Here is a 20,048-nt window from a genome sequence, read left to right on the forward strand (position 1 = left end):
CTCCTACAGATGGGCCCAGTAACAGTGATACCCCAGAGAGATGTCCCCGTCCTCTGTATTCCCAGCACTGTACAGAGGTGGGTAGGATTTATGAATGGCAGCAGGTGTATTTGTGTCTGTGTCTGATACACTGATATTGTATTGTGTAATCTCCATAATGGCAGACATTACTAATGTGGTATTTTGTGTAGATTATGTATGAAGATGTGACTGACATTAAGGCAGAAGATACAGAGGGAGAAGAGACGGATGTGACTGATAATAAGGTAGAAGATACAGCGGGAGAAGAGACAGATGTGACTGATATTAAGGCAGAAGCTACAGAGGGAGAAGAGACTGATGTGTCTGATATTAATGCAGAAGATACAGAGGGAGAAGAGACGGATGTGTCTGATATTAATGCAGAAGATACAGAGGGAGAAGAGACGGATGTGACTGATAATAATGCAGAAGATACAGAAGGAGAAGAGACGGATGTGTCTGATATTAATGCAGAAGATACAGAGGGAGAAGAGACGGATGTGTCTGATATTAATGCAGAAGCTACAGAGGGAGAAGAGACGGATGTGACTGACATTAAGGCAGAAGCTACAGAGGGAGAAGAGACGGATGTGACTGATATTAATGCAGAAGCTACAGAGGGAGAAGAGACGGATGTGACTGACATTAAGGCAGAAGCTACAGAGGGAGAAGAGACGGATGTGACTGATAATAATGCAGAAGATACAGAGGGAGAAGAGACGGATGTGACTGATAATAATGCAGAAGATACAGAAGGAGAAGAGACGGATGTGTCTGATATTAATGCAGAAGATACAGAGGGAGAAGAGACGGATGTGACTGATATTAATACAGAAGATACAGAGGGAGAAGAGACTGATGTGACTGATATTAAGCAAGAAGAAACAGATATGAGGGGTGATCAGCAGTGTAAGAAGGAGGAAATCCCTACAGATCCCAGCACAGGTGAGGATCAGTTATTCCTTTTTTTTTTTGTTCTGCAAATACAACTTTCTACACCCTGCTCTCTGTCAGACCAAACTAATGAGGGAAATGTATCTGCCTAGTGGGGGAGTCCAGAGCCGTCAGCCCCTATTATACTCCTCGTGCTGATTTTCAAAACGTCGCTGCCAGCGGCAGGACAGATCCGGCCGTTTGCGCAGTTCCACTGCTGTCTGCTGGTACAGCCGGTGTACAGGCAATTTGCTCCTAAGACGCAGAGACGGATAAACGCTGCCATTGCCAGCACAGGGGACACTGTACGAGCCAGACGCATGTGTATCGGCCGAATCAGCATAGTGCGGTGTCACTACGCAAACGGCCGGGTCTGTACTGCCGCTGGCAACAGCGACTTGAAAACCAGCACCAGACAGCAGTAACCAGAGGCAACCCGCTCCTAAACGGAGGGACAGAGAGACGCTGCCACTACCAGTAAGGGGACATTGAAAGAGCCAGACGCATGTACACCGGCTGTACCAGCAGACAGCAGTGGAACTGCGCAAACGGCCGGATCTGTCCTGCCGCTGGCAGCGACGTTTTGAAAATCAGCACGAGATAAGTAAACTGAATATACACTTAAACAAGTGCCACGCACCTAGGCATCTGCCAGTATGTCTGCACTAAATAGAGATTGATGGTGCACCTTGAATGCTTATCGCTGTTGGTATTTTGAAAACGCACTGTACGGAGCAACATAGCTCTAGTTAGACAATAATATCAGCTCTGCCTTAGAATTATGGTTATTGCATGTATATACAAAATAATTAACATTTGCATCTTGTGACTAAGACCCATAACTGTTAATCAGTAACGCTGTAACTTATACTGGTATTAGAGGGCTACCCCTACTACTTTCCTGTGGATTTCTTTCACTTGCGGGACCGGTAGTATATGTCCTGCAATACGTATTGGCACCAGGACTTTTGTCTACATGTTAAACGCAAAGTGGCAGAAAGTCTACACCTAATCTACCCTTTTTTCAGATTGACGGGGGTCCCATAAAGATCTCTCATCCCTCATCCGCTTGTAAAAGATGAGATGACAGCAGAATCCAGAAGGGACACTTTACCTTGTCAATCTCTATTTAACCTTTCTCTCCTATGTGCAATCCTAATAGATACTGTGTAATATTACTGCCTAAACAGCCACTTAAGATAAATTTGTTTCTAAATACTGGCAACAAATTGCAGTCACTTTCTTTATAGTTTGCACAGAGAAATTACTCTTCATTTCATTCCTCTCTCACTTAGCTGGCAGCGGGACAGCGTCACTGCAAGTGTTATTTAACATCAGTGCTGCCGAACCAATGTAGGCAAGCAGCAGAAGGAAATTATAAACCTGTCATTTCTGAGCAACTAGCTTCTCTGTCTTTTAAATTTCCACATCTCACCATCCTCTGTAACAAGATGGTGAGAATAGGAAAATAAGCAGAGGATCTTGCCGGGACCTCATGATTTAATTTACTCTCTCTCTCTAACCTGGTATCAAGAATACTTATAGCAATAAAAGTGAACATATAGAATACTCCCCAGGAACAGTGTCTCATAGCGTCTCACAGATTATAATAGAATATTACTGTGACAATAACTGCAAGAGCAAATTTTGGCAACCTATTAGAAGGGAATAATTATTGATTGCCTTGAATTGAACCTAATGGGTACAAGTATCATTTAAGGATACATATATGTATATATTTCTTCTGTGTGCATTGAATATACGTTAGTTTGTCTATGTGTTGTTTGTAAATTGTGGAAAAATATTTTTTCCTCTGTAGCTCCTAAACCCCGTTCATATCTATAACTGAAGGGGTACTATATGACCTTTTTCTAAGTGACTTAATAAAAGCTAATTTTTAATGTAATATAATATACGCATCCATCTCTTAAAACCAGTGCCCCCAACACAAGTCTTCTTTCTTCTGTGTATTTTCATATTATTTCTGACTTAGGGGAGCACCTCCTACCCAAAACTAATTATAGCCACTAATAGCTATCCATAGAGGGTATAGGAGCATTTACTGCTTTGTTACTTTCAAAGGGTACATTGTACCACTAGGCAGCAATCCAGTGCGAAATCACACAAACCCATATCTACGTAACCCCATACCTGGACAACCTCCTGTTGGTAGCCAAATCCCCAGAAGTCCTGTTATCACACCTGCAGATAACAATCACGACTCTTCAAATACACGGATGGCTCCTAAATTGGGAAAAATTGTCACTGATCCCCTCTCAGCAGATGCTACATCTGGAAGCTCTTTTGAAGTTGAACACTGTTTGTTCAGAGTCCAAGAGTCTCAGTTCACTGGGCCATGAGGATTTTGGGTCTGAGGGTATCGACATTTGATATGGTGGAGTGGGCACAGTTTCATTCCCAGCCCCTCCAGCACCTCATCTTGTTGAAGTGGGACGGTCCTCACCACATCAGGTCCACGTTCTTCACCTTAACCCAGGAGGTGAGGACTTCTCTTCACTGGTGGCTGCAAACTGACCATCTGACACAGGGCCGTCCTTTCTGGTTCAACGAATGGACAATTCTCACTACCGACGCCAGCCTCCGAGGCTGGGGGGCGGTAGTAGGATCCCGATCCTTGCAAGGCGTGTGGGCTGTCACGGAAACCCGCCTTTCCAGCAACATTCTGGAGCTCTGGGCAGCTTACAACGCCCTGATCCGGTCGCTGGACCCGTGCAGATCAGGTTGGACAACGCCACGGCGGTGGCGTACATAAATCGCCACGGAGGCACGCGCAGTGCTGCGGCTCTCCAAGAAGTGTCCATAATCCTGGCCTGGGCGGAACAGCACCTTCTGGCTCTGTCGGCTGTCTTAATCCCAGGCGTCCTAAACTGGGAGGCAGACTTCCTAAGCCGCCAGGATATCCATCCGGGGGAGTGGTCACTCCACCCGGCGGTGCTTGCAATCCTTACAGACCAGTGGGGACTGCCGGACGTGGACCTAATGGCGCCCAGACACGACAACAAAGTTTCCAACTTCAGGTCGAGGTCCAGGGATCCTCAAGCTTGCTTCACGGCTGCCCTATCGGTTCCATGGACTTTTCGTCTACCATATGCCTTTCCACCAATAAGCATGATTCCCAGAGTAATCAGGAAGTTCAAACAGGAAGGCGGGAACCTCATTCTGGTAGCTCCAACCTGGCCACACAGGCATTGGTATGTAGACCTTCAACAGTTGTCACACCAGCCTCCCTTCTACTTACCACTTCGGGTGGATTTGCTGAGTCAGGGACCTTGCTTACAACCGGACCCTCAGCGTCTGTCTTTGACAGCGTGGCACTTGAAACTGCCTTACTGAAACGTAAGGGTTTTTCATCCAGAGTAACCAGGACCATGATTCAGGCACGCAAGCCAGCATCTTCCAGGATTTATTACCGGATATGGCACACCTACTTTAGAGTTTCAGATCTGTCAGCTCTTTCTTGTAAATCTCCTTTCCTCATATTTCATGCAGATTGGGTGGTGTTGGGGACAAAACCATCTTACCTTCCGAAGGTTGTCTCCAAGTTTCACGTTAATCAGGAGATTGTGGTCCCTGCGTTCACGGCAGAAGGTCTTTCACCAGACGAACGCTTACTGGATGTGGTCCGGGCTCTGACTATATTGACCGTACCAAGATGGTCAGAAAATCTGACTCCCTCTTTGTGCTATATGGATTCTGCAAAAAGGGTTTGCCAGCAAACAAACAGACCATTGCTCGCTGGATTTGCATGGCTATTCACAAGGCCTATCAAAAGGCTAATCTTCCTATTCCTGTTTCCATCAAAGCACACTCTACCAGAGCGGTTGGCCCTTCATGGGCAGCAAGCCGTGGTGCATCTGCCAAACTGCTGTGCAAGGCTGCAACGTGGTCATCTGTCAATACCTAAAAAAATTCTATACGTTCACCTCCCAGGATGCCTCCTTCGGTCGTCGGGTACTTCTGACACCTCAGGCAAATTCCCTCCCTTAATTACGGCTTTGTGACATCCCCAATGTCCCCTGTGGAACCCATGGAATCTGAAAAGGAAAGTTATGGTACCTACCTTTTGTTAACTTCCTTTCCTTGAAGTCCATGGGAACCACAGGGCGCCCTCCCTTCAATTTGTTCCTGAGGTATTCCCATATGTGATAATATACACTGTAACCTGTAACGACCATAGTCTTGTCCATGTACCGTGGTGTGTATGTGTGAGTACTTGGGCATGTGTTCTCTCTGTCCTCTTCTCTGCTTCCTGCTTATGGCTTGTTACCAAAACTGACTGCCTATGCCTGGAGGCAGGGTTATAGGGGAGAGGGCCCTGGTATTCTGGGAGAATTTTTAATAGCTTCGCTGATTGGTGCCTCGGACCCCATGGATCCGCCTACAACCCCGATGTCCCCTGTGGTTCCCATGGACTTCCCATGGACTTCAAGGAAAGGAAGTTAACAAAGGTAGGTCTACCATAACAGGACTGGCTTCAACCGTCCACACTGCACCTCGACCAGGGTCAAAGATTTGTTCAACCCTGGTCATGACCAGTTAAACATGGCAATAACCCAGATTAATTTGGATAAAATAAATGATGCTTTTGGAAGTTAGCCATGGTGGTCTGTTGCTTTTTTTTTTTTTCAATCGCTTTAATAAATATATGTGTGTGTGTGTGTTAAGAAAAGGGAGAGGTGCGCTCCATAGTGTAAAACAGTTTTTTATTATAAAACACAAACTGTGTAAAAGTACATAAATCAATAAAGACCCGTACCAAGCGGGTAACCGCTGTGGGCTGGTTACCACAAGATTCAATATTGCAAAACCCAGGCAAGCCCCTACCGACTTCCAATCACCGCGAGTCCACAGGCACCAACCCGGCTGTATGTCACAGAGAGCGGCTCGTCGGAAAACTTCAAGCGTGGATGGACTCGGCAGGGAGAGCCGGGCACAGGTAGAGCTGACGTCCGCTTTCCCTGTGCTCGGCTCTACCTGTGCCCGGCTCTCCCTGCTGCGTCCATCCACGCTTGAAGTTTTCCGACGAGCCGCTCTCTGTGACATACAGCCGGGTTGGTGCCTGTGGACTCGCAGTGATTGGAAGTCGGTAGGAGCTTGCCTGGGTTTTGCAATATTGAATCTTGTGGTAACCAGCCCACAGCGGTTACCCGCTTGGTACGGGTCTTTATTGATTTTATGTACTTTTACACCGTTTGTGTTTTATAATAAAAACCAGTTTTACACTATGGAACGCAACTCTCCCTTTTCTTAACTCCTGGAGTCTGGAGTTTTTCTTGGAGGTTGCAGCAGTCTTCAAACAGACTTGGTGTCCAAACGATCAGTGGACTGATTTTTTTTTTTTTTTTTTTTTTTTACAGCTGCTCGTCGGCGTAGGTTTACCTACTTTTATTTATATATTTTATTTATTTTTATTATATTTTTCAGAAATGTCTGGTCCTTTGGACAAAAAATTCTGGTCTCGTTTTATTGAAATTTACGAGGAAAACGACTGCCTCTGGAGGACCAGTCATTGGGACTATCGCAATAAGGACGTACGGAATCAGGCATATGAAAAATTGATTAGCTACAGTAGAGGCTACCACAGTGAGGCAAACTTAAAGTGGGTTCAGAAGAAGATCGCAAATATGCGAACAGTGGTTGTGAGGGAATCTCAACGTTCAGGAGCCCGGGCTGATGAGATTCACAAACCGAAATTGTGGTACTACAACCAAATGAAATTTATTGTTGAACAAGCTCCATGGAGAAGATCAGAGGCTATGGGTGAAGTCTCACCGGAATTTGTCTCATTAGATAATCCGGAGAGTGTGGATATAGTAAGTATTATCTGTTTTGTATGTCTGAATCCGTCAAATTAAAGTCTTGTAATAATTTTCTTCTACGATCCCCATGGCAGCCATACATTGGGATATTCCCTTCCCCCACTAGAACAGACAGGATTGGTTTCTCTTGGGACCGCCCACCTTGGGTATAATGGACCCCTCCTTCACCTCCCCTGCATCTTTTTTCCTGTCTCCGTTTAGAAGTAGACAGAGTAGGACAGATTATTTTTGTTTAAAGCAGGGTTACCTCAGAGCAGCATGGAGCTGAATGGGGTGGCTCCCCGGGGAGAAGAAGGTGCAGGAGGCCAGCGGTATTTGTCTCCTTGCACGCGATATCCTGCCATGGCAGTACCTGGTCCGGACGCCATACACTGCATGCTGGTGTATGGAAGAAACGGGTCTGCTGGGGAGACTGTGCACAGCCCCGCTGTAAAGCCGCGGCTACACATGCTGGAAGATAAGGCAGAAGGGGCGGAAGTGCCGGTAACGTGTCACTTCCGCCCACAGATGCTGGGTGCGTCTTTGAATCCAGTCCCACCGGAAACGCTGGGCAGTGGTTTTAGTTCCACTTCGCCGTGCTGAGCACAGAGGGCGGACAGGGAACAGTTAAATAGCCAGCAGTGATTTCTATCATGGCGTCTATCTGCTTGGTGTGTTTGCATGCTGTTTGGAAACGCTGCAGTATTGACCATGGAAGCGCCTTCTCCCCAGAAGCCGGATGATGCCCCAGTGAGGTAAGCCCTTTGGTTTTGGGCATCAGTATTGTTATTTTGAGCTAGATATTGAGTGTAGTTTTCTCTACATTTTTAGTGCGCCTGTCTCTCCTGTACACAAGAAGAGGACAGCAAAGAAAAAGTTCATAGAAGCAGTTTGCATGACATGTGATCAGACCTTTGCTTCAAGTCAGAAAAAGTCAGTATGTGAATTGTGTGAAATGGCACAGTCTAAAGTGGCAAAGAAGCCAGAACAGTCGGAAATGCTTAAAGAGTTAATGGCATGGATAAAGCAGAATTTTGTTTCTAAGAATGAATTTGCTCAAAGTCAATCTACTAAAAGGTCTAGAGTACAAGCAGAGTTTACACCTGAAGAGGATTCTTCTGATGAGTTTGAGTGTGAAGCTAAGGAGTCGTCTGACGAATCTGGTGAAGTAGAAGATGTCAGATCATTTAACTTAGAGCTTGTAGAAAACCTGCTGAAAAATATTTACAAAGCCATGAATTTCAAAGAGGCGGCCTCCTCATCGGACAGAGACCCCTTATATGAGGACAGAGATAAGAAAGGGAGAACCTTCCCACTTAACAAGATGGTGAGAGACATGATAAATAAGGAGTGGATCAATGTCGACAAAAAGTTTACCTTGGGTAATAGGGTAGAAAACATGTACCCATTTAAGGATGAGGACCTACTGGGATGGTGTACCTTACCCAAGGTAGATGCAGCGGTGGCAGAAATCATATCAAAATCTACCATACCAGTTGAAGATGCGGCGGCATTTAAGGATGCCATGGACAGAAAAATTGAAAATTCTTTCCGTAAAGTACACTCAGCCTCTGCAGGCTCCCTGAAAGCCAACGTGGCTATGGCCTCTGTTGCTAGGGCCGTTCGACTTTGGGCCTCCAATCTAAAAACGGATGTGGAGGAAAAGGTATCAAAACAATACCTTCTCAAAAATTTAGAAGTCATGCAAAAGGCCATCGACTATATGTGTGAAGCCTCACTAGACGGTGTGTCCTTTGCAACCAAGGCTATGGCAGCAGGTGTAACAGGGCGTAGGGCTCTATGGCTTAAGCCTTGGAATGCGGACGCTAATTCAAAGAATAAGCTCACGAACTTACCCTTTGAAGGCAAATTCCTCTTCGGCTCCAAGCTGGACACTATGATCCAGAGGATTTCAGGGGGAAAGTCAGTCCGATTACCCCAGGAAAAGAGGAATCGCTTCAACTTCCCGGCCTCATCTAAACAAGCTTATAGGGAGGCGAAGACCTACCGCCCTGGCAAGACGTATTACAAGAGAGGGAATGCTAATACCTCCAGGCAGCCCTTTCGACAAAATTTTCGTGGCCGATATCAACCAGAAAAGGATTGGGGCCAAAAGGGAAAATTATGACTATCTTCAGGTGAAGAAGATTGGGGCCAGACTTATGCTGTTCACGGAGTGTTGGAAGATGATGATAAGAGACACCTGGGTGTTGAACATAATACAACAGGGCTACTGTATAGAATTCGAAAAAATCCCCACCCATCACAGATTCATGAAATCAAGGATACCAGGACTTTCAGAAGAAAGAAAAGCGCTGTTCTTAAAAATCGATCAACTCCTACAGTCAGGGGCCATAGAGTTAGTGCCAGAGAAGGAACGCAGAAAGGGTTTCTATTCAAATCTATTCCTGGTACGGAAACCGAATGGCTCATTCAGAACGATTCTGGACCTGAGGGAGTTGAATGTGTATATAAAACAGATAAGGTTCAAGATGGAGACCTTGAGTTCTATTGTGATGGGGATAAGAAGAGAAGACTACCTCGCATCGATAGATCTCAAGGATGCCTATTACCACATTCTGATCAATCGATGGTACAGAAAGTTTCTGAGGTTTTCAGTGGCCAATCATCATTTTCAGTTTACTTGTCTGCCCTTTGGGCTGAAAACTTCACCAAGAGTTTTTACCAAAGTGCTAGTGACAGTGATTGCAGCATTAAGGATGCAGAAGATTCAAGTATGGCCCTACTTGGACGATCTGCTCATTGCAGGAGAGTCTCTGATAGAGACAGAAACCAATGTGAAAATGACCATAGACCTATTACAATATCTAGGTTGGGTCATAAACATAGATAAGAGCCAGCTGCTACCGGTACAGAAGATACAATTTTTGGGAGCCATAATAGACACGCAGCAGTTCTCAATTTCTCTGTCGCCAGACAGATGCAGAAAGATAAAAGAGTTAGTCGACATCTTACTACAAAAGAGGAGATTTCCCCTAATTATGGCCGCCCAATTACTGGGTATGATGGCCTCTTGCATCAAAATTGTTCCCTGGGCACAGTGGAAAATGAGGAAACTCCAATGGCTACTGATTCCTCTACAAAAGAGAGGGTGTGGCGACCAACACCTGATCTCATTACAACAGGAATTAAAGAAGGATCTAATATGGTGGACACAGGGGCTAGAGTACAGAAAGACCAGCCTAAAGGAACCTGTGTTTTGTATAGTAACCACAGACGCCAGTTTCTTCGGATGGGGCGCCCATGTCGAAGGGAGGTCAGTCCAGGGTATATGGACAATAGAAGAAGCAAGGAACTCATCGAATATGAGGGAATTGCAAGCGGTATGGGAAGCCATAAACTGTCTGAAAGAAGAAATCGGCAATTCCCATTTAAGAATTATGTCGGACAATGTCACTGTGGTTTCCCACATAAACCATCAGGGGGGCACAAGAAGTATAAAACTTATGCGCATGTCAGAGAAGATAATGTGTTGGGCAGAACACAACTTGAAATCCATGACAGCGGTGTATATCCCAGGAAGGAGGAATACCCTGGCAGACTTCCTGAGTCGAGAAGTAGTGTCCCCAGGAGAGTGGCAGTTGAATCAGGAAATATTCTCCCAAATAGAAAGAAAGTTTGGCAGCCCAGAAATAGACCTGATGGCAAGCTTTGGGAACAAGAAGGTGAACAGCTTCTTTTCAAAATCTTTTCATCCGCAGGCCCGAGCAATAGATGCTCTGTCAGTAAAGTGGAACTTCAGACTGGGATACATATTCCCACCCTTCCCTATGATTGGAAAGGTCCTGAAGAAGATAAGAGAAGACCGGGTAGAAGTCATAGCAATACTACCTTACTGGCCAAGAAGACCGTGGTTCGTCAATGTTCTGAAGATGGCAGTACAAGAACCTTGGCCCCTACCCGACAGAGTGGATCTGCTGCACCAGGGTCCGGTTTATCATCCAGAGCCCAAGAAATTATCACTAAAGGCATGGAGATTGAACGGAAGATCCTGAAAAGACATAACCTGTCCCCCCAGGTTATGGAAATGATGCTGAAAGCCAGGAAAGACATATCATCCCTGGCATACTACAAGACATGGATCAAATTTATTGATTGGGGCCAATTCAGAGGTGATTTCTCCTCCATAACAACGGATAGAGTGCTACAGTTCCTTTACGAAGGTTTCCAGATGGGTCTCGCTCCTGCCACAATTAAATCGCAGATATCAGCACTAGGGGTGCTATTGGATAGATCTTTAGCAGAAGAAAAACTGATAAAAAGATTCAACAGGGCTATGAAGCGGATCCAGCCACCAGTCAAGGCTATAGTGGCACCGTGGGATCTAAATCTGATGCTTTCGGTCCTAACCAAGTGTCCGTTTGAGCCCCTAACGGAATGTTCTTTGAGACTCTTAACTTGGAAAACAGTATTCTTAGTAGCAGTTACCTCTGCGAGAAGAGTGAGTGAGTTGCAGGCTCTATGGATCGAAGAGCCCTATTTGGTTATCTTCCCTGACAGAGTTGTCCTAAGGACTCACCCAGAATTTGTCCCAAAGGTGGTGTCAGCCTTCCACCTCAATCAGGAAATCACTCTACCCAGTTTCTATCCTAGACCTGAAAATGAGGAACAACAAGCCTGGCATACTTTAGATCTAGTCCGAGTGATTTCTATCTATCTGGAAAGAACTAAGGTTTTCAGAGCAACCAAACATTTGTTCGTCATTCCAGAAGGTGTCAGGAAAGGAAGGGAACCTGGGAAACAGACGATATCCAGATGGATAAGAGAGACTATTGTTACAGCCTACAAACAGGAAGGCAAGAAGATACCTCCTATTGTACAGGCACACTCAACGCGGGCAGTATCTACTTCCTGGGCGAACAAGGCCAAAGCGTCGGTGACGGAAATATGCAAAGCGGCTACCTGGTCGTCAGTACACACTTTTGTGAATCACTATGCTCTTGACGTTTCTCTGGCCCACTTTGGGAAGCATGTACTCCAAGAGGCAGTTTCCTAAATACCTCTTGATAATAAAATATTATTTTACATGCATTTACCCTCCCGTTTATTTCTTGGGTATGTCCCAATGTATGGCTGCCATGGGGATCGTAGAAGAAAGAGTCGAATTATACTCACCGATAATTCCTTTTTCTTCCTAGAGATCCCATGGCAGCCACTGATTGCCCTCCCTTGTGTTCTGATGTGTTTTCTCTAGGGACCAAGAGACGGAGACACTCAAAAGATGCAGGGGAGGTGAAGGAGGGGTCAATTATACCCAAGGTGGGCGGTCCCAAGAGAAACCAATCCTGTCTGTTCTAGTGGGGGAAGGGAATATCCCAATGTATGGCTGCCATGGGATCTCTAGGAAGAAAAAGGAATTATCGGTGAGTATAATTCGACTCTTTTGTTTCTATTGTTTAATAGGATGTTACCCCCAAGCTGGATGCAGAGCCTCCTGTTAATACAGAGCGTTCTCAGGAGGAGACACTACCTGAACCTCCTCCCAAGAAGCAAAGGAAGAAGCAAGCCTCCAAGGGGACCAGCTCTGCACCAACCAGACCAGAGATGTGTAATAAGTGTGCGGAGGATCTTCTAAGCAACCCCCCGGATGATGTCCAATGCTTCGGTAATGAAGTAGCCGATGCGATGAGGAAGATGAACAAGGATCAATGCCGCATCTTCAAGCGCTTACTTTTTTGCTGTATGTCACGCGCAGCAGACGACAATTTGTGTGGTGAGTGTAAAACTACTTGTGATAAGCACCACAGGCCATTGCCCCCCCAGCCCAACTACCCATACTGCCACCCTATGCTGATTGCGCCGGGTAATCCTCTGCCTCCCCAAACCTCTTATGCGCCGGCGCTACCAATTCCATCTGCCACTCCAACCAGCACTTTGTCTGGTGGTGTGTACTCAGCCCTTCCACCAGATGTAGATTTTCATTATTGATTTTTTTTTTTTTTTTTTTTTTCATTTTGGATTTGTTTTTTTATTTAATTGCTTATGAAAAAGCTCTTGATCTTCTCTTTGATTTGTTTGTTTAACAATAAATGTCATTGCTCGTACTACCACAATTTTGGTTTGTAAAGCTCACAGTACGGAACAATTAAACGTTGTGATGTCCGTACTAGATGTTTTCCTTTACAAACCACTGTTCAACATTTTTAACTCATCTTCCTTACCCATGGGAAGTTTGCATCACCGTTTTGCACCTCTGCTGTTGTAATCAATTGTTATATGCCTGATTGCAATTTCCCTTGTTGTGATAGTCCTTTCCACAGATGCAGTTGTTGGCCTCATCATTTTTGAGAAACCGAGACCAGAAAATATAGTGTAAAAGGTTAAACTAAAAATTGTGTGGTGTTTTTTTAATTTGTATATACATTGTTACAAGAAAGATCGAGTGTACAAATATTGATAGAGCATAACGGACATTTCTACAAGCATAGGCTAGGCCCTATGTTATACAGTAGAGTTTGGTATTTAAAATTTCTTTACAGGTTGGGTTTTAAATAGGCCATTGGTATAGGCCAGGCATTCCCAACCACGGTCCGCAAGGCACACCAACAGTGCCGGTTTTAGTGATATCCAGGCTTCAGCACAGGTGACTTAATTAGTACCTGAGTAATTCTGAATTGACACTCCAGATGTTTTTAAACTACACATCCCAGCATGCTCTGCATCAGATCTAGCATGGGCAAAATAGCAAAACTGAAGCAGAGCATTCTGGGATGTGTAGGCAGGGGTGGCCAAACCGGTCCTCGAGATCTACCAACGGTCCACGTTTTCCAGATCACCTAGCTGGTGCACAGCTGTAGTCATTACTACTTACTACATTTTAAATCATGCTGCATCATTCCTACTATAGATCCACAGGTTGCCTGAAAAACAAGAACTGTGGGTAGATCTTGATGACCAGTTTGGCCACCCCTGGTATAGGGTTAACATTTTAATTCTATGTTTTTCAGACTGGTTATTTAGCATATACAGGTTGTGTAATAAGTATACAATTATTGAAGTGAGTTTTAAGAAGTAATGGAATTTCCAACAAAATCAAGGAGTAGCAATAAAATGAACACACTCAAGGGACTGTATGGAACATGCACATCTCTTACAACACTTTACACAATACAAATATTAGTGGTCATTCTAGCATCCGCCATCTTTGAAAACCCCATGCAGTTCCTGTTCCCTGCCTGGGGTGTCGCTGTCTGCTGTAGTGTTTTTAGACCAGATCTGCTTTGCATATCAGTGCTGATATACAGACCACACTGTGCTAGAAGCACTACAGCAGACAGCGACACCCCAGGCAGGGAAGAGGAACTGCATGGGTTTTCAAAGATGGCGGCGGCTAGAATGAACACTAAATATCTTCCGAGGAACTGCTCCTTCTCCGGTGAAATAGGACACCTATTGCTCACGTACAACTGTTACATTTGTGGTTGCACCGTGAAACTTTCCTTTCAAAATTGTCTAATGGGCAATGGTCATTAATTTGCTCAATAGGGTCTGGAGAAACCAATATCTACTGAATATAGCCAAACAGGACATGCAACCAGAATGGTACGGTCAGTGTTTTATCACCACTAACAGTGAATAACAAGAATGAAAAAAACAATGTACAATTCAATTGGCGCTTTCTCTTTATGCCCCTTTCCCACTGCAGGTCTTAAATGGTAACTTGCCGTTTACTTCCCCTTTTCTAAACGTTTAAGGCTGCAGTGGCAAAGCGCCAGAGTTGATTTACCGGTTAAAGTTAACCGGTATTTCAACACGTTACCAATGTCCTAAATGTTTCAGAGCCGTTGTTTATGCAGTGAGAATGGCTCTGGCTCTGAAACGGTATTTAAGATCCCACACTAGTCTTCCCCTGGTACCTGTCCTGGGCCCTCCTCCCCTGGTACCTTGCAGCGGGCATTCCAGGGCTCCTAGTCGGCAGGTCCCAGACTGATGCATGAAAGCATCATGCTGAGGAGGCTGCAGCGGGGGCACTGGGGATCCGGGCAGCGCTGTCCGTGCTCAGGAGGAGGAAGAGGAGGAAGGTCCATTAGGAGATTGTCATTTCATCTGCAAGGGGTCCCTGCCGCGGATGGGAAACAGCGGTGCATATTTAATTAGCGACTCCTTAGATATGCGCATATGTAATTTCCGGGCCTGCTGTTTCCCATTCGCGGCAGGGACCCCCTGCAGATGAAATGACAATCTCCTAAAGGACCTTCCTCCACTTCCTCCTCCTGAGCATGGACCTGCCCGGATCCCCAGTGCCCCCGCTGTCTGTGCACCAGCTGCAGCCTCCTCCTGAATCATGCTCCTGCATCAGTGGGGGACCTGCCGCCTAGGAGCCCTGGCATGCCACTGCCTACTGCACTACCCGGATGGATTGCTGCCAGGTACCAGGGGGGGGGAGCAAGGTACCAGGGGAGGGGGGTACCAGGGGACATGAGGGGATTAAACGGTTTCACTGTGATGTGAATGGTATTTAAACGGGATTTAAAACGGTAATCTACTGCAATGTGAAAGCGAATACTGTTTTAAAAACAGTTTTAAAATACCGGTTCTTTAAACGGCTTGGCTCTTTTTAGGATAATAAATGTCACAAATGGTGTTAAAGAAAGCTATAGATTGACCTTTAAAGGGGCATACACACGGAGCAAATGTTTGCTATTTTCTAAGCAATCTGACTAAATGACTTAGAAAATAAGCACAGATCTCTCCGTGTGTATGCCCCGAGAGATTAAATATCTCCTGCTAACCAAAGGGGATTACACACTTAAGGGGTGTATACACGGAGCAAATTTGTGCTATTTTCTAAGCAATCTGACTAGATTGCTTAGAAAGTAAGCAGATCTCTCAGTGTGTATGCTCCGAGAGATTAAATATCTCTTGCTAATAAAGTCAGTGCATGCAGTCAAAATCTAGTCAAATTGCTTAGCAGGCGACTGCAAATCTGCCTGTACACACAATCTCTCATTCTGAACCACTACCCAGCCTTTTTTTGCTAAAGCAAAATCGCTTAGCACAAATCTCTGCATGTGTATGTGCTCCCCATGGGAATGTATAGAAAAGGATAGGAACCAAGCGCTGATCTTTTTTTATTCAATGGAAGTCCATATGTGCATAACCTCTTCTTGAACTTCCACAGAGTTTTTTCTAAGGGTTCATGTAGAAACCTACTGGACCACACTGACCGGTCCCTATGTACACGTAGCGTTTTCTTTAATCTCTTATTCAAAGGTCATTTCTATCGCTCCAGAAGCCATACTGACCTGGGTACTGGTCCCTATGTTTCCGTAACAGTTTCTTTGGAGCCAAGGTTCCCCCAAACCAGAATGCCAATGACAATGGTGGATTTCTCTTCCAGAAGTTTATTTCCACAAGTATATAAAATCCAAAACAGGATAAAATAGTAAAATCAGGAGCCTTTGTCAAGTAGAACCAACATATAACATTAAAATCCTCATCACCCAGGATGAGTATGGGATGAAATGTTCACTCAGGTGGAAAAGCGAATGTTGGTCCTCCCTGGCTTCGGTTTCCTCATTACACCAACGCGTTTCTGACACTAAGGTCCATCCTCAGGGTGTAATTTCACTATGATAGTTGGGGGTTTATATAACCTAAGGCAGGAGTCCTCACACTATTTTGCTCTGGGACCCCATTATACAATAAAAATAATTACAGGACCCAGCAAGTGACTGCAGAAAGGTCATCACACCACATGTGTGGTCAGCAGACAGCACATACATGGCAGCATTGTGGAGGCACAGAGTGATGGGAGGAGTCTAATATACCATAACCCATCACATCACATGTGTACTCAGCAGACAGCACATACATGGCAGCATTGTGGAGGCACAGAGTGATGGGAGGAGTCTAATATACCATAACCCATCACATCACATGTGTACTCAGCAGACAGCACATACATGGCAGCATTGTGGAGGCACAGAGTGATGGGAGGAGTCTACATAACAGACAATTCAACAGACTGTCCAGACTCCTTGAAACACTGACTGAGATTAGTAAAGTCATCAGCCTGATGGTCAGCAACATGGAGTCGCGACCCCATGCTGAGAAGGTCTGGACCCACTTTGGAGTGTTTAAGGGAGGGATTAATGCCTCCTCCTCACTGGTTGGGCACAAAACCCGGCATCTAATCATAGTTTAAAACCGCATATAATTCACATATACGATAAAAACCATATACAACATACATACATGACTTTAAAAGTACATTATTCCATAAAAATACATAAAGAATACATTAAAAAGTGCGCCAATGCATAAAGATCAAAAGCCAACTCCGTGGCTGGATTTCCAAACATCCCATCTGCCCAGCGCGCTTCCTAGCCACCTATCGTATCGAGTACCGGGAGTGGTGAAAAGTCCGCGTCACTGACCCGCAGACCAGGAAATAGAGCGGCAGCCGTGATCGGCATGTCCTCCTATATTGCGGCCAAACAAGGTACCGGAAGCTGAAGTTCATAATGTCTGGCTTGTGAAGCGTACGCACTTGTTGTTGTGGAACGCAGCTGGGAATCCTTCAGAACAATCAGATCTCCCAACTACCTCATATCCGGTCTGTGACCCGCATGGGTTGAATGGAGTGGACCGCACACCGCTTCCTACGACCGTCAGTGAAGTGACCCTGTCACTCATTGTTAATAGAAAAAACTTGAATCCATATTATAATCCAAAGATTAGCACATGAGAAAAATAGTCCATAAATAGATAGCGTACAAACATACATTTGTTATAAAACACTATACAGAAAAGGACACGTTTCTTTATATATGGTATACAGTAATCAATATATTCAAGCCTTCAGAGGAACCACTTCAATTCGAAATCCGCATTGAGTCCTCGTGCAACCAAGGTCCTCCAATGCTTATATCGTTTTCATCTCCGATTTAGCCAAAACTGTGTCTCTATCCCCATTCCTCCACTGAGTGGGGATAAGTTGGATACCACAGAATGATACCAAGTGTCCAATCGCTTTATTGTGTGTAGTTTTGAAATGCATAGAGACATTATGTGTCTCTGTACCCAGTCTAATATTCCTTGCGTGTTCCGCAAGTCTCGTTTTGAGCATGCGGGTTGTTCTTCCCACGTACTGACTGCCGCATGTGCATTCCAAAATGTAGACACAGTATTTTGAATTACATGTAATGAAATCCATTATTTCGTATGTCTTAACTGTCTGATTGGATTTATAATGTGTTCTCTTAGGTACATCACTTTTACACAATTGACATAGACAACACGACCCACACCTATAAAACCCTCAATATAACAGCTTGCGCATAATCCATCATGCATAGTCCTAGGGGGATAGACCAGCGTTACAGGCTGTACAGGACATCAACGCAGGGGCCCCAGTGTCACTAGGATGGCTATCCCTGGAAGACATCTAAAGTCTTTTTGCTGAAACAGGCAGCTTAATTGGACACCGTTAACACAGTATACTTCTGACAGGCAGTGATAGTGTTACAGCAGTACACAATACACAGCAAGCATACAAGGAATACAATGCAATGAGAAATGGCACTCAGCTCCTTAAGCAGCTATGGCTGACTGGAGCATAAACTCTGTAACCCGTGTCCTTGGAGGAGAGGTACAGGGAGGACTGGCCCAGGCTCTATGGCAGTGAAGGAGTGGATCACCGGGTGGCTGATAAGCTCTCCGTGTCACACGTGCTGCAGGCAGGCAAGTATCAGTGGTGGGAATCTGTATGGGTATGCCTTCCTGTGTGAGGGGAGCCCACTACCCCTGCTAACAAATGGCTGCCAGGGAAGATGACCTCATGCGGCGCCGGTAAAATGGCAGGGATCCAGCATGCGCCGGGCGGCCCCATTTACCGGATCCTCTGCCCACACACTTTATCCCTGGTGGTCCAGCAGGACTGGGTGGAGTATCAGCCATCCGCTTGCTAGCGCAGCCCGTCGGTCCCCCGCGCCGGGCTGCTACAGCCACTATAATTCACATGCATGCTTTACCTTAATCGTGGTCCCCAGCCACGGCTGTGGTCTCCAAAGTGCCCGGGGCTAGCCACGGTCACGCGGATGCGTGGTGTGCAGTTGCCGGGCTTGGGGGATGGAGCAGCAGCGCAGGTGTCTAATAGTCTCCCCGCGCTTCTGCCCTGTCATTGACACACAATCAGTGTAAAAATAAAATGCTAAAAAAGGAAGGCTCTCTAAGGTGCACGTTGGCCTGGAGGTGGGTAGAGGAGGTGAAGAAAGCAAGATAGCAGCGCTGTACAAATAAACCAATTAATAACAAGTGAATCAAATTACTATAAAATTATAACAAATTTAATGGCACATAGTATACATTTAATCCGGATATATAAATAAAAACTTCAATGTAAAACAAGATTAAGACCAAAATTATGAGTGGATTTTTTAGCACATCATATGACCTGCACTGGAACGGGCAAGAGTCCTTGGTGGAGAATGTCCTTGGGTGAACCAATGGATTTAGGAAGCCGCTGGAGGTTTGGAAATCCTTATTGAATTAGGGCAAAGAGTGCCCACACATGGAGCAACCTCGACGATGTTTGCGGTATATATCTGTCCCAATTCATGGTAAGTTCTCCCAGGTTTTGGAACTCAGGTCCAGAGAATTGAGCAGGTAGCAGGGTCCAATGGGCAAAGTAAAGGAATGGAAATCCACACAGAACCTACGCGTCTCGCTGACCCCTGTCAGCTTTATCAAGGTGTCTAGGTAAGTGTGCCTTGGGGGTATTTATACCCATACTTCCTGGTTACTAATTAGCATACATAATTGATTCACTTGTAAATATAATGAATAACAAGAAAAGAAACATGCTCGGAGACAGATTCAAATAACCTTAATAGTAAACACATATAAAATTAAATAAAAAAATACAGTATAACCTAATAAAAGATTGAATAATCTCTATCTTATTTGTATTGTGATATTTCACTTCCGGGTTATTCCCGGGTCACTCTGATCGTATTATACTTTGTATGTACCAAAGTCAGTGTAAAAACTCCCCATCAATGTGGTGCATTAAATCAGTTGTGCTTTATATTCTATTTTTTGCATATAGATCATTTGTAGCCTTTATAAGAAGCCACTTCCGGAAGTGAAGTGGCGTATCACAAATAGCTTCCCCGGCCGGAACAAGGCTTAAGGTCCGGCATGGGGTATTTAAAAAAGTGGCCCGTGGCTCGCATCCGATCCTGCGATGCTGTTCCACTGCCACGATCACCCTTTAATAGGCGCTGGTGTCAAATAATTGCGGACCGGAAC

General features: G+C 45.2%; 5 protein-coding genes across 6 annotated transcripts in view; 3 read left to right on the forward strand and 2 right to left on the reverse strand.

The window, feature by feature from the left end:
* LOC146007465 (uncharacterized) overlaps positions 1–13,113 on the forward strand; it is a 32,963-nt gene extending 19,850 nt beyond the window's left edge. Inside the window, exons 4-7 of the mRNA XM_083145837.1 lie at positions 10–77; positions 192–966; positions 6,400–6,788; positions 12,198–13,113. Of these exons, the coding sequence (XP_083001963.1) occupies positions 10–77; positions 192–966; positions 6,400–6,788; positions 12,198–12,722 (1,757 nt within the window). The 3' untranslated portion in view covers positions 12,723–13,113. The remainder of the gene's footprint in view (positions 1–9; positions 78–191; positions 967–6,399; positions 6,789–12,197) is intronic.
* LOC146007459 (uncharacterized) overlaps positions 1–20,048 on the reverse strand; it is a 606,258-nt gene that overhangs the window by 192,742 nt on the left and 393,468 nt on the right. The gene's annotated exons all lie outside the window — the stretch shown is intronic.
* Positions 1–20,048, forward strand: part of LOC146007468 (uncharacterized) — a 158,660-nt gene that overhangs the window by 80,562 nt on the left and 58,050 nt on the right. The window lies entirely within an intron of this gene.
* LOC146007455 (uncharacterized) overlaps positions 1–20,048 on the reverse strand; it is a 202,042-nt gene that overhangs the window by 63,076 nt on the left and 118,918 nt on the right. The window lies entirely within an intron of this gene.
* LOC146007375 (uncharacterized) lies at positions 6,818–8,901 on the forward strand. Its single transcript, XM_083145722.1, has 2 exons — positions 6,818–7,528; positions 7,605–8,901. Exons 1-2 carry the CDS (start codon positions 7,455–7,457, stop codon positions 8,899–8,901), a joined length of 1,371 nt encoding a protein of 456 aa, XP_083001848.1. The 5' UTR covers positions 6,818–7,454.

This window comes from Crinia signifera, chromosome 6, assembly GCF_055691185.1.
Source record: "Crinia signifera chromosome 6, ASM5569118v1, whole genome shotgun sequence".
In the NCBI taxonomy this organism is placed as follows: Eukaryota; Metazoa; Chordata; class Amphibia; order Anura; family Myobatrachidae; genus Crinia; species Crinia signifera.